Here is a 14,841-nt window from a genome sequence, read left to right on the forward strand (position 1 = left end):
AAATACTTGTAATATTTTACAGTAATAACTACGGGAATCCAGCGGGACAGATATATGTAAAAAAAAACTAATCAAAATATGGCCCATTTCAATCAGTCAATCAATCAATCATATGTTACAGAATCTGTTACTCGTCTGTAAACATGCCACATACAGTATCTGTTATTAGAGCAAAGATTATGGCCTTTGGATTAGTATTTGCATGTTTTCTTCTGAACAGACTATACTGTACATGTGGAGTAAGCTTTATCTCGTGGTATCATGGTGAACTAGTGTAGCAAGTTTGAATGTTATTTACATAACGTGATGACCTGCGTGTGTTGTGGCAGGAGTTTACTGATGTGTGCATTTTCTCTGGCATCGAAAACTATCGACAGGTATCAGATCCCCACTCAAGGAGTTCTCATGAAAACTGGAACCCACATTTGGCCAGCTACAGTATGACAAAAATTCTAAATATGGTCTCAAGAGGAACATATTATAAAATTCTGAGACATCCAAAGTCTGTATAAAACTGATCTTTGTCTGCTGATTAAACCCCTGAGGGGGACAGGACAGCCACCCTAAAACATAAAGGAAATTTTACATTTTTATTTATATTATTAGATAAAAAATTATGTGTGTGATATTATAAACACGTTTCAAATATTAATTTATATATGTACTAAAGTCAAATAAAATTAGAAAATTGTATCTGCATGATTAAAAAAAAAAATTTTTTTTCATTCAGATTATATATGTTAATACGTATATACATTTTTAATGCAGAAAAATAAATGTCAAGAAACCCTTAAAAATTCAAAAATGTGTAAATGTGGAGTTAAATATAATTATTATTAACAATAATTACAATAACATGTATTAATGAATTAATTATATGGGACTAACTAGCCCACATATTACTAAAAATACACAAATAAATAAATGAAAATGATATATTTTTTACAATAATTATTATAATTCAATGTAAGTAGATAATTTATATTAACATTAAGATTAACATTATTTATTTATTTTTAAATCACGTTAGAAACCAAATCATCAGTTATATTTCATTATTTTACATGTCAGTATATTAGTAGATGGACCTTTTTTTTCTTTAATTATATTACTAAATATTACACAAAAAAAACGATGAAAATGAATTAATTATGTTTAAAAAAAATACAATTCGATCAGTTTACATAACCATTAGATAAAATATTATTTAAAATAAAATAAAATAAACAGTTTCAAACTTCACACTTCAAAACCAATATAATTTGTTTATTATTTCACATACGTCATTATAGAAGTAGATGACCTATTATTTGCATCAACAAAAAAGCAAGTTGAAGTTGTAGCTACTGTATGTGGGAGGAGTGAGAGAATTGGAAGGAGGAGGGAAAATGACTAGTTAGTATAGTAGGGCTTCTCGTCTAACTGCTTTACTTCTGGTATGATACTGAGAAGTTACTAACTGTAAGAGCCCAAAGAGAAGCAGTTCACAATACACGGGAATAAGAGGAAGACTAGCTACATAAGATTTCTGTCACCCCAGCTGGAGAAACTGTAGAGGACTTTGGACATAAAGTGAAGACATTTCAACAGCTTCGTGTACGCTTACAGGAGATCAGGACTGATGGATGTATTTTGCGCTGTGTTGCTCTTCGTTCATCTCTTTTCTGCGGTTCAAGGTAAATCTACTCTGGACTTTATTTCTGGACTAACGTTAGTCATACAGAACGCGCTCTTGCATTGCGCTGTTTTTTTAATAACTGTTCTGTGTACAAATGCGTCACACTGACGTATTTGGCTGTCAGTCGCGTTTTGCACCTTTTGCAAGCGTTTTAATATCGTGGTCCACGTTTTACAGACGCGTTTCCAAACCCTGCGTTTTTTAAAACGCCGTTGCGTTTCGAGCGTGTTCTGCGTAAACGACCCTGATTCTGACATTTGTTTTACTTAACGTTAACTTGTAGAACGTCCTCAAGGCTGCACGGACGTGTGTCATCTTGTTTTAAAACTAAAAACAAAAAACAAAAACCTTGTCGTCCGCTCAAGTTCTCGCCTGAAATCAACACTCAACTCTACAAAAAGACCGTATCTGTCATAGTTCGTGATCTATTGCGTATATTACAACTCTAACGCTACTTATATTACTTTACACAATTCTACAAATCGCTGCTTTCCTCACAATTAAGTTCATCTGCTCCTTTTAATTTACTTTTGTGGTTGAAAGCCGTGCAAATTTAGGTCAAGTAACGTTATGTACATATTTGGAGAAATCATACTGACAAGAACATTAATGTTTTGGTGTATCCAGTCGCTAAGCTTTTCTCGAGCGTAGAGGAAATCATTATAATGCTGTTGTGACGACAGCCTCAGTTCTTCATGAATATTAATTAATTCAATTAGGTTATCTAATAAGCCTAGCTGATTGGCTTCAGCGTTAGCGAACATTACACAGCTAGCGAATCCTACAATGCTGAAGACTTAGCTTGTGAATATTAATAGGGTCGGCGTGTCTAATTAATATTCATTAGCTAAGTTGGTCAACAGCAGTAGCCTATTCTAAATTCAGTTACGCAAAATGAGTTAACGTCTCCTATACTTATTTTAGTATTATTAAACGCTATAATCACGATGTGCCGCCTTGCCCCGAATTTAACAGACGTTAAAAAAGTTGAAAAGAAAAACAAAGTACACACTCCACATCATATTTAAATAATATGTGACGTGGTTCCGTCAAAACTCGTGAGTTATTACAAAATAGTCGATGATGGTGAAAAGACTGAACAATTTGTGTTATTAATGTAGCATTTCTATCTTGTTTATACTCAGCTATAATTTGATACTTCCTTATTTAAACAACCTCCCTCTCAGCCAATCAGAGAAGCCTAGACCAAAAAACAAAACAAACAAAAAAATAAAATAAAAGAAGAGTAAAATCACATGAAAGTGTCTGTTGCCAAAACTAATGGTATATGAGGCTGTATATAAAAATGTTTCAGCTCAATTTACCCAGCGTCAGTTTGCAGATGAAGCCATTAATTCACAGACATTGGCTGGTTTATTATTTAGTTAATAAGCCTATTGATGTTTGCCAATTTTACTGTGGTTGGTCTAAAGCTAGACAGTGTGATATGTGGATCTTCAGTGAGTGGCAGTGTGTGTGGCTTGTTTCAAGAGAGAAGCTGTCAGGTCAGTTCTCCAAACCAGGGGGTATCGATTCCATGAGTGAGGAAACCTGGTGGTTTCATCCTAACCAGGCCTGAGAAGACAAGATGTGTTTTAAACAGAGATAGAGAGCATATATTTATTGGAGAGAGACAGGGAGACACACAGAAAGGAAAGGATCCCAGATGGAATGAGACCATTAATATTACACCAGGGTTACATCCCTGACCCCCTGGGTTTGTAATCCCCCCTGAGAGTCTACATCCACAGTCCACAAATATGAAGAGGAGAAAATTATTAATTAAGAACTAAGATAAAAATAACATATGGGAGTATGGATGATTCAACGATGAGCATTAATGTTGCTAGCTAAAGGAAACATTGCTATTGCTTACTAAAAATGCTCATAATTTCAAACACAAATCAGCACAGAAAATCCACAGGGATATAAATGATTTTGGCTTCTGGAAATGTAAAATCATCTATCACTAAAACAATATGTGAAGTTGAGGGAGGGCAGATCCTGATCTGCAGGTTTCAGTTGAAACTGGACGGTACCTAGAGTCATGCTTTGTCTGCAGATGGGAGGGAGGTTCTTAGACCCCTATGGCTTTCATTAACACCTTTTAATGAGGCTCTTACACAAACAGTGATAGTGAAAAATGAGAATAGCATGTAGGAGGGGGTATAGAAACAGGGTTCTTTCTTCAGGTAACAGTTGACACAAACAAAAATGCACTTCTCGTGACCTTGTGTATTATTGTTTTCCATGAAGCCCAGTGTCTGAGTTGCTCTTTTTTATATATACATGCATACACTGCTCCGGGTGTGTGTTCACAGTGTGTGTTTTCACTGCTCTGTGTGTATACACTTTGGATAGATTAAATGCAGAGCATGAATTCTGAGTATGGGTCACCATACTTGGCTGAATGTCACTTCACATTTTGTCACTTTACATACTGTCAAGCTTCAAAAAGGACAAAAAGCAGCATAACATATTGTAAAAGTAGTTCACAATATATCATATATCTTCAGAGAACCTGGACTTCTTTTATGATGCTTTAGGTTGCTTCTTGAAGCTCGGCGGTGTGAGGAATAATGTGAAATTGACTGATAATCTCCCCTAAAAAAAACTCTCAAATGTCCTTTAAGTTCATTTTCAATCGAGTGTCTTTAGATGCATCACAGCAGGTTTGGCATTTATCAGGTGAACAATTTTAGAGAAACCCTGATCAGTGTACAACTTAAAACTATTGCATAAAATGACTATATTTTATTGGTTCCCTTTTGGATCTTAGCAGCATAAATCAACATTAAGTTTCTTTGTAATGTGGCAAAATATCTTTTAAGGGGTTTCAGTGGTTGTGCAACGGTTCACACACATCCTTTCTAAAAATTAAAGCACATTCAAGACACAGTGGCATGTAAATGTGATTCTTCTAATATCAGTAATATGTATCTAGAAGTTATTCTTCAAATATCAATAACAAAGTGCAGGGTGGATTCTGATGTCCATGTAAATTCTGTATAACAGATGCTTTTGTGCTGACTTCACAGATAAACACATTTGCAGACAGATGCCCTCAAGCAGGGAACGTTTTATTATTATTTCTCTCTGTCAGATGAATCTGAGAATGTTCTGGGCTCAATTCAAGCTATGTAGCCTATCAGTCAACATTAAATCTGAATTGTGTTTACATCGTTTTGAACCTTTCTTTTATTCTTTTAGCAACAGTTTGGATTGGCTCTGTCTTCAAAACACTTTCTAACATGCCTTTGATCCAGTCCCGACCCCAAACTCAGCGGCAGCACGTTTATGTCCAGAGTGCAGGGTAGTATTTCATCCAGACACCCCTGGCAGGTGTCAGAGCAGATTCCCAGCACAGGATCTCAAGGGGTGGAAAATTGAGCCCTGGACCGGATAATTATGAATGCTGATTGGGAATATGAGGGCGGATGGGGTTAGAACTGTATTGTGTCTATGAAAGAGAGACAGGAAAGGAAACACCGCCCTGAGTGTACTTTATCACAAAGACGCCATTTCCTATTACTCTTCCTGACACACATGCATGCCCATAGATTTAAGCAATGTACATTTCAGTCACCCGGGGCATCTTAAATAAAGAACTGTTTACACACATTTAGGCCAACTACACATATTTCTTTACGTGATAGTAGAGGGTGGCACAGAAAGACAGGCGACCATGCATTCAAGCAGTCAATATCTAGGTCAGTCATTCATAAATATAGGAAATATTTATCCATTCATGAGAAATCTGGGTCTTTCCCATTTCATCAGTCTGGTTAGTAAACATTCAGTTCTGGTTCACAGGGTCTGTATGTGTGATTAGGTTGTAGGTCTGTTTTGTCTAAAACAGGATAGGAAACTCAATGTGCCACCCCTCTAAATACGTGTACGCACACACACACACACACACACACACACACACACACAATAAAAGTTAAACAAAAACTGTTATGGAAATAAGAAACAATAACAGCAGAGGACTGAAGTCTGTTTGTTCAGTAATGTGGTGGAAATGCTTTTCATCCACAGAGCACATCCAAGTTTCACAAAGCTTGTTTAAAAAAAAAAAAATTATTACTGTTATACTAGTCTAGTATACAATTTTAGTATGCAAGTCTTAAACAGGTACTGATGTGAATGGAGTTAAAAAGCACCGATTTCAAGCAAGCATTTCATAAGACCTTCGTTGATTTCAAATAAATGGTAAAATAATTGATTTTATATGTCTATATATATATATATATATTTTGGGGGAAATCAAGTTACAGCATCTTTACAGTTGTCTGTACTAATTAAGCTGGGCACGAAGATCCAAAACATCATACACATCTAATATAAAAAGTATATATATATATATTAATTTTTTTTCTCTCTCTCTCTCTGTCTCTCCAGTGAGCTGTGAGCATCACTCATTCAGTATCTCTGTGCCCCATCGGGTCTACGAGTGTCTTGAAGGGACTGATGTCACTATGACGTGTCTTCAGTCTGGAGCCAAGGCTCATTCGACAGACAAGATGTGGAACACCTGGCTCTTCACAGCGCGCTCGCAGGAGCACTGCCCCAAGGGCAAACATCCTCGCGGGTCCGGTCACTCCAACCGCACACTGGGAGTGGAATACACAGGCATAGGCAACAAGTCTTTCTCCATCACCTTGCAGAAAATCAAGCACAGTGACCAGGGCAAATACTGCTGTCTGCTTATGGAATTTAACAAGCAAAAGGTGGAGCAGGGGGCCCGTGACTTCATCTACCTGAATGTGGTGCCATGTAAGTGAGCGAGGATAGAGGTCAGGTGTGATGTCTATGTTATCCCCTCTCTTCTTGTGTGATCTTAACATGTCACATTTCCACAGCGACGGGACAGGCTCACAATGGCAGTCTGAAGTGTTCGGAGTGGTCTCACACTCCTTCAGATGGTATGTTTAACGCCACACACATATAATACAACAGCTCCAATAAGTAATAAAACGTATGTAAATCATACTTTAGAAAATCTGTCAAAGTAGCATCTGTAATTGAATGATGCTATGGTTTTTCTGAGAACTAGCTTCCATTTTTGTTTTGGAGTTGTGGGAATAAGACATATGTAATGACCCAATAATAACTTAAAGGGATAGTTCACCCAAAAATAAAAATCCTGTCATCATTTACTCATCAGAGCTTCTTTCTTCTGCTGAAAACAAAAGAAGATATTTTGAGGAACGCAAGTAATCAAAAAGTTGTTGGACTCCATTGACTTTCATAGTATGAAAAAAAAAAAAAAAAATACTATGGAAGTCAATGAGGACCAGAAAGTGTTTGGTTACCCACATTCTTCAAAATATCTTCTTTTGTGTTCAGCAGCAGAAACACATAGAGGTTTGAAACGACTTGAGTGTGAGTAATGTTGACAAAAATTTCATTTTTGGGTGAAATATCCCTTTAATTAAAATTCCCAAATGCAATTTCAATACTGAGTATTTAGTGAAGTAAAATCTATTGTTTCAATAGATAACATTTATTAAATGTTTTGGTTGGTAGATGTGCTTGTGCTAGTTTTTCTATATACAGTAATATATGTAAACTGGCATCTTGTGCAACAGCAATCAAGCATTTTTTTAGTCTTGCTTCACTTAAGTGTGACTTCACTACTGATTCTTTTCTCCTTTCCACCAGTAACGTCTCTTTTTTTTCTTTTTCAGACTCGGTGGCTGAAGGTCTGGCTATCGCAGCCTGTGTCGCTTTCATTCTGTGCCTCCCGCTCATACTGATGCTGGTTTACAGACAGAGACAAACAGTAGAGCGACACAGACGTGAGTACACACACACACACCCAACACGCACACTTAATCATGCACTGCTCACACACTTACTCTGACCTATATTGAATGCGAGAGAACACTGCACATGTCCTGCACTGCAGAGACAGCTGATGGGAGTACAGTAGCTGCACTTATTGTTTTAAAGAGACTGTGTTTCCTTTCTCAACCTTGAACCATTTCCTGTTCCTGTTTTTATCAGGTGCACACGAGCTGGTGCGTATGGACAGGTGAGTTTCCACAGTGACCAAAATACTCAGACTAAACAAGGGATTGTATTTTTTTTTTGTATGGTGACATGATTTTTTATGAAAATAAACTACATCTTCCTTCTAAATTCCCATTATTGAAATGCATCCAAATAATTTTTTGAATTTTAATTATTCTCTATGTTGATTCTCATTACTGTAATCCAATTTTTGTTCTAGAATAAAGTAAATAATTACTGTGACTTGGGGACAGTACAACAACTAATGTAATTTACACATTAAATAATTATTTATTATATAATGATTTTTTATTATTTACGATTTTAAGGATTTTTACAGGAAAAATTATTAAAATGTACTAAATGTTCATAAATTTCACAATGCAAAAACAGTATTAGTCCTAAAATTAGGCTAAATATTATATATATATACACACATTATGTTTTATTTTATGCACAATATTATTTATTATTAGCAGCTTTTGATTTTGGGATGATATTTATAAATGTATAATCTCACTCTCTCTCTAGTGAAGCACAGGCCCATGAGAACCCAGTGTTTTTGGGCGATTCTCCACAACCTAAACCCCGGACTGTATCCCAAATAATGACGAGGCAGTCATCTGAAACAGGACGCCACCTCCTGTCAGATCCCGGCACTCCATTCTCTCCAAACATACAAGGAGAATTGTTCTTTCCTTCACAGGGTATGACTCTCACACACACACACACACACACACACAGCTAGATTGCTAAAGCTTGTCACTGTTATGCATCTGGGGAAGCTCTACATACAAACAGATACACACACAATAATGGTACATACACAATTTTAAACAAATGCATCAGACAGATCTTTTTTCTTCCTCATAGTAGGCGCAGGATGTACCCACAGTTTCAATTGAAAATGAGTCTTACAGTATGTGTAGGTGAACGCTATGAGGTCCAGCTCTGTCTCCACACATACACAGTCATGTGCAGAATGGCAATTTCCCCTTTTCTCCCTTATTTCACAACACTCATTTCAGCTTCTCTGACGGCAAACTGGATTCTGAGAAACCGAAATAAATATATATGATTTTGATAATGAGAATTTGGGGTAAAATATTCTTAATAAGCCCAGAAATATGTATAAGGAGAGTAAATGGGGTAAATTCTCATCTCGTGAGGACTTAAAGACATTAAAATATCATAGGAAACAGTTTTCCTTTAGATTTTGAGATAAACTGCATAAAAAACCCATCATTTCTCCTTTGAAAAACATGACACTAGCAGTGTTGAAATCATGCATTCAGTTCCTAAAGAATGAAAAAACTTGATTTAATGTATACCTTGAATGCAATGCAAATTGAATCCATAAATGTAAAATACTTATGGACGATCTAAAACTAATATGTAAACACACCAGTACACTATTATTCATAATGCAAAGCTCCCACACCATCCCATTCATACCACAGACACTACAAAAAGATTCAAAATGGCACATTTACATATGGTCCACCCACACAGCCTGGCAACAGCACACATTTCAGTTTACACAATCAAAACAGAGGGCATTTAATTCACTTCTGAGTCTTAAAGGTGCAGCAGCAAAACCAGACTTGTTAATTATATAGATCAGAGAAAGGGTGGGAAAAAATGGTAACTAAACTAAATTATGGCTTATTTAAGCGACGTGTTCCTGTGGCTCAAGTGGTAGAGCATTGCATTAGCAGCACAAGGTTGTGGGTTCGATTCCCAGGGAACACACGTTAGGTAAAAACTGTTAGCTTGAATGCGCTGTAAGTCGCTTAAGCGTCTGCTAAATGCATACATTAATTTAAGCTAATAATTGTACTATTATTTTTCCAGGACCCATCCCTGAGTCTCCCAACTTAATGGACTAAAACGTGTCACGCTCACCCCAGGAACATCGAGTGCTTCTTCCATCTCCTCCACATCATCATGCCTCTGTTCTTCCTGTCTTCTGCAAAAGTGATGAGAGACCCACCCCAAAAAATGAGAACTGAGCTCTCTGCTATTACGGTGGGACCCCTTATCTACTGACTGTCCTTACATGGGTTTCCCAAGAAGGAAAACCGCACAAGTTAGGGCACTAGGGAGAGCACGATTTCGTGAAGAGGATCCACAACAATTTTCTTTTGTGGCTTTGAGTTGAAAGTTTGATTTCAGCTAAGCTGTTTGCACACATTTGTGTTCATCACGTGCTTTGTGTGTCAGTTACACTGTGGTTGCACTTAAAAGACCGTTTTATTCCCTTTCTTTCTTCTGTAATCTGTCTATCCCCATCCTCACTTCCTTTCCCAATGAAAATCAGTTCATCTGCTCACTTCTAGGGGTCAGGATGTATTAATACCTGATTCTTCACTCCTGTTTTACCCATCTCAATACTGAGTTTCTCAAAAGATATTTCCTCCATACTCTGCTTGTCAGTGCCAAAGTACTCAGTTATCACTTTCTCACTGAAATGGTGCCAGTGCTGGTCCCAGATGAGGTGCTTGGCTGGAAAATCTGCAGATCTCAGAACCACTTGAGAGCCGAATGAATACACAAATGACTGTATTTGTTTTAAAATGTTAAATAATCGACAACACAGTTTCTTTATGAAACGGGCCCAGACTGAGACCAGCACCGGCAGGTTACGGTGGAAAAAGGATGTTCTCGGTACACTCACCATCAGACCTGCTGAGAAACAATGGGCTATTTAAAACCCTCTTGCGGGGAGTGTGGTGCTTTTATGATGTATGTAGCTTTATGATGCATTCTGTCAGAATGGGTGCAAATTGTTTTGTGGTAAATGTTACATCGGTGACAATTAAACACAATGCCACTCTCTCTTACATCTCCAATGTCACATGTGGCTTTAAGGGGCATGAGGGTTCATAAAAGAAGTTTTTCAATCTATTTTGTATAGAATTTTTATCTTATGTGTGTGTGTGTGTGTGTGTGTGTGTGTGTGTGTTTATATTATTTTCCCTTGAGAAATCAAAAAAAGAAAAAAGAAAGCAAAGAGCTGGTAAACGTTTTCAGGAGGCTTACGAATTTAAATCCACTGCCATAAAGAGTGCCAAAACTTGGTTTGTGTGTGTATGAATGGATGGTTTGTAGGTGAATGACTGTTAATATGGTAAATATGCTGATAAATTGAACCATTTTGTACATTTGAAATTGTACATGTGCCTGTACAAAGTTAATACCGTATATGTAGCTCCAGTGGCAATGCTGTTGATTGCACACCTGCTTGTACAATCAAAAACCAATTGCTTATATCTTGTTTTATACAAATACAAACTAATAAAAAGTTCTGGAGAGAGCCGAGAGTCCTTGTGCAGTGTTTATGCAACAAATATTCCTCTTCAATCACACGGAAGCGTATGAGACAGCAGTCAGTCAACTGATGGGTGACGGGGCCAATAAACCTTTATCAGAAACTTACCCAACTTCAATTAAAAAAGTTAAACTTTAACTAGGATGAAGCTGTTGTTCAAGTTAGTGTATCATCTCTGTTTAAGTGGAGTTATTTAAAAGTCAACATATCCCTAAAATATGGTTAAAATAAGTAGCTTTTTGAGCAGAAAGTGGATACAGATACTAGAAAAGTCACACTTGATGAAACCCAGACTGCTGTGAAGTTCACAACAGGAATCAACGAGCTCTTACGAGTGCAACTTCCTTTTTCAGAAACAAGGCAGGTTGTGGCTTCCTGTTTTTGCTGTTTAGTTGTTCAGGCAGGCTTTTTAAAGAGTAAATGTAGTATCTTATATTTAGAGTAAGAAGATAAAGGAAAAAACGTATGATGTATTACTGTAAGAGTGGGATTTTATTGAATCCACTGGGATCTGACTAGATCTTGAAATGTTGGTAATATATTACTTTTCTTCACCCATGTGGCCATGGTGAATAAATTTGAGGTGGAGATTATTTTGATGATAGATTACAAAGAAAAAACCAGACTGCCAACACAAACACTTACTGATAAAGGCGGCATTCCATCATCTTCCACAGTCACAGTGAGTGTGTACTGCTGCTGTTTTTCTCTGTCAGGAGGTGACGGTCGGGTCACTATCTCTCCCGTCATACGGTCCATTCTGAAGGTCAGGTCCTGGTTCCCACCGGTGATGTAGTACGACAGCATAGCGTTGGTTCCGATGTCCCGATCTGTCGCTATGACACGCAGGACAGACGTACCACCACCCACATTCTAAAACACACATAGATATACCCAGTCTTATTTCAGCCATATCTCATGTATTAGATTTCCTCACTTTTTTAAAAATATTTTTTGACTTTACTATCATAGGACAGTGTACAAGTGACAGGAAACTAAGTGGGAGATGGGGAATTACTAGGTTATATTATTATATATAATAATATTATATATTATTTTATTTTTCAATATTTATTTTTTATTTACAGTATATATATGGTACATATGTGACCCTAGACCACAAAACCAGTCTCAAGTCTCTAAAGTATATATGTAGCAATAGCCAAAAATACATTGTATGGGTCAGAATGATTGATTTGACTTTTATGCCAAAAATCATTAGGACATTAAGTAAAGATCATGTTCCATGAAGATATTTTGCAAATTTCCTTACCGTAAATATACCAAAATTTCATTTTTATAAGTAATATACAATACAAGGACTTTATTTGGACAACTTTAAAGGCAATGTTCTCAGTATTTAGATTTTTTTTCCAGAATTTCAAATATTTTCTAATCCTAACAAACCATACATCATTGGAAAGCTTATTCTACTTCTCCTGACTTTTGATGTATTGCATGCAAACATCTAAAGGATTAACACCCAGAATCTGTGATGTCACTGGTTGGAGGTGCTGTGCTTCTGACCTCATTGACGCTGACGTTGTACCCACGAGGGCTCTGCAGCACGGGAGGGTTATCGTTCACATCCAGAATATTCACCGTGAGCGACACATCTGTGAACCTCGGAGGGGAACCGTTATCCATCGCCCGCACCTGATCCAAACACATAAACAAACACAGGAATCCACTTGGACATCAGTAAACCTACAGACATATACCTCAGAACTAATTATGCAAAGCGTACTATATTTAACTTTACAAGGAAACATGTTCAAAATCACGCAACACACTGTGACCATGTATGGCTCTGTCTGAAGTGATTAGACAAACAACATTTTCTTATTCAAAGTGAGATGCCTACATGTCTGCTTCCTATTTTTTATTTTTTTTTTATACTTTGATTAATAAATTTCATTACCGTTCAAGTTTGAGTTTGTTACGTATTAAGTTTTCTATTATGCTCACCAACTCTCCATTTATTTGATCAAAATATAGTAAAAACAGTAATGTAAAATTATAACAGTTTAAATATCCGTTATCTATTTGAATATATTTTAAAATGTAATATATTCCTGTGATGCAAACAGTATTATTTAATGTCACATATATATATATATATATATATATATATATATATATATATATATTTTTTTTTTTTTTTAATTTATTTATATATTTTTTTTCTTATAATGTATATATGTCTTTACCGCCACTTTTGATCAATTTAATGCAGCCATACAAAATAAATTCTTAATTTCTTGGAAAAAAAAAATACTACTGACTCCTGCTGACACATTTGAACAGCAATGTATGTGTCTAATATTACATGGCTTTTACAAACTAGGGAGCATGCATACGATAAATAATGTTGTCTAGGATGTCCCTAGAGTTTGTTACAGAGCCATAACGTCTGTAGTCTTTTTCTCTCACTTTAAGCAGGTAACGGTCCACGGCTTCACGATCCAGACGCGCATTCAAGTAAACTACTCCATATGTATTATTGGCTGTGTCGATCTTAAACACGTCCTGCATGTTCCCCGCGATCAAGGTGAAATTCACCTGAAGGAGACAAGAGTGTGATGGAGGCGGGGTTATAAATGATTGACAACTCATTTGACTTTGTTTTGAATATTTCTCTCCCTCACCAGTCCATTTCTTCCAGCATCTTTGTCCCGTGCCAACACGACTGCAACTCTCTGGCCAATTGGTGTGTCTTCGGGAATATTCACAGACAAATCCGAAGTGATGTCAAACTCTGGGCTGTTGTCATTCTCATCAAGAATGGTTATTGACACCTGTCAAAAGAATAAAGACAAATGATATGTTAAAAACAATTTTTCTGGTAGAATATTTACATCCGTTGCATTAAAAGCATCTGATGGATAAGAATCGCTCACCTTCTACAAATGTGCATCAGGAAGTAAATAAGAAAAAATAATAAAATTGGTTAAATTACCTATTTATACAGTACATCAAAATCATATTATTATATACATTTCACATCACTATCACAGACATGAAGTTTTAAAGGAAAATGAAATGAAAGTTTGTTTCTTCTGTAGAAAAGATTTACAGCAATTTAGTATTGTATCACTTGTTCATCAATGGATCCTCTGAAGTGAATGGGTGCCGTCAGAATGCAGAGTCCAAGCAGCTGATAAAAACATCACAATAATCCACAAACACTATTCCAGTGTTTAAACTTTTAACCGTTGCTTGTGTCTAAAGTATTAAGAGCAGTAAGAGTCCATAATCCATAATAATGCTTCATCCAGTGAAAAAAGCCCATCCCCTGTTGTCCACTCACATCAAAATCCTCCAACATATTTGTTTAAAACAGTTTTCTCTTGTAAACAGTACTTGATGCATATTTCTCTCGTGATTCAGACGAGATGACTTTTTTGACAGGAAAAGGCAATGTTACGGATATAGGACTTATATTTTGCCTGAAAGGAATAGTTTGAAAACCTTTTAATGATAGATTTGGTTATTACAAACATGCATTCACAAGATGTTAATTGATGAACTGGAGTTATGTGGATTATTTGTGGATTATTGTGATGTTTTTATCAGCTGTTTGGACTCACATTCTGATGGCACCCATTCACTGCAGAGGACCCATTCGTGAGCAAGTGATGGGATGCTACATTTCTCAAAAAATCTGTTCTGAGTAAACAACCTCATCTACATCATGGATGGCCTGGGGGTACATTTTCAGCAAATCTGCATTTTTGGATTAACTATTCCTTTAAAACTTACTTTAATTAACATGATCATGTTGTAAACAATTCAGAATAAGAAGCAACTGTTTGTG

The 14,841-nt window shown here is 36.4% G+C and overlaps 2 protein-coding genes across 3 annotated transcripts in view; one reads left to right on the forward strand and one right to left on the reverse strand.

The window, feature by feature from the left end:
• The window catches only part of cdh23 (cadherin-related 23), a 226,438-nt gene that overhangs the window by 23,163 nt on the left and 188,434 nt on the right, over positions 1-14,841 (reverse strand). For both annotated transcript variants that reach the window (XR_008156620.1, XM_052573041.1), the window contains exons 33-36: positions 13,673-13,822; positions 13,458-13,586; positions 12,552-12,680; positions 11,670-11,897 (exon numbers count right to left, since the gene is read on the reverse strand). Coding sequence is in view for 1 of the 2 variants with exons in the window: in XM_052573041.1 (XP_052429001.1) it covers positions 11,670-11,897; positions 12,552-12,680; positions 13,458-13,586; positions 13,673-13,822 (636 nt within the window). In the remaining variant the exon portion in view is untranslated. The remainder of the gene's footprint in view (positions 1-11,669; positions 11,898-12,551; positions 12,681-13,457; positions 13,587-13,672; positions 13,823-14,841) is intronic.
• On the forward strand, positions 1,407-11,009 carry vsir (V-set immunoregulatory receptor). Its single transcript, XM_052573044.1, has 7 exons — positions 1,407-1,676; positions 6,080-6,454; positions 6,541-6,603; positions 7,369-7,479; positions 7,688-7,715; positions 8,225-8,400; positions 9,548-11,009. Exons 1-7 carry the CDS (start codon positions 1,622-1,624, stop codon positions 9,580-9,582), a joined length of 843 nt encoding a protein of 280 aa, XP_052429004.1. The 5' UTR covers positions 1,407-1,621; the 3' UTR covers positions 9,583-11,009.

The sequence above is a fragment of the Carassius gibelio genome, chromosome B13, assembly GCF_023724105.1.
Source record: "Carassius gibelio isolate Cgi1373 ecotype wild population from Czech Republic chromosome B13, carGib1.2-hapl.c, whole genome shotgun sequence".
Classification (NCBI taxonomy): domain Eukaryota; kingdom Metazoa; phylum Chordata; class Actinopteri; order Cypriniformes; family Cyprinidae; genus Carassius; species Carassius gibelio.

What these genes read in the sequence shown, in the direction of transcription:
- vsir (XM_052573044.1), top strand. Translation starts at nt 1,622, where the DNA reads ATGGATGTATTTTGCGCTGTGTTGCTCTTCGTTCATCTCTTTTCTGCG. An exon ending in TCTCTTTTCTGCGGTTCAAG is followed by an intron (nt 1,677 to 6,079) that starts GTAAATCTACTC and finishes CTGTCTCTCCAG; the next exon opens with TGAGCTGTGAGCATCACTCA. An exon ending in GAGCTGGTGCGTATGGACAG is followed by an intron (nt 7,716 to 8,224) that starts GTGAGTTTCCAC and finishes CTCTCTCTCTAG; the next exon opens with TGAAGCACAGGCCCATGAGA.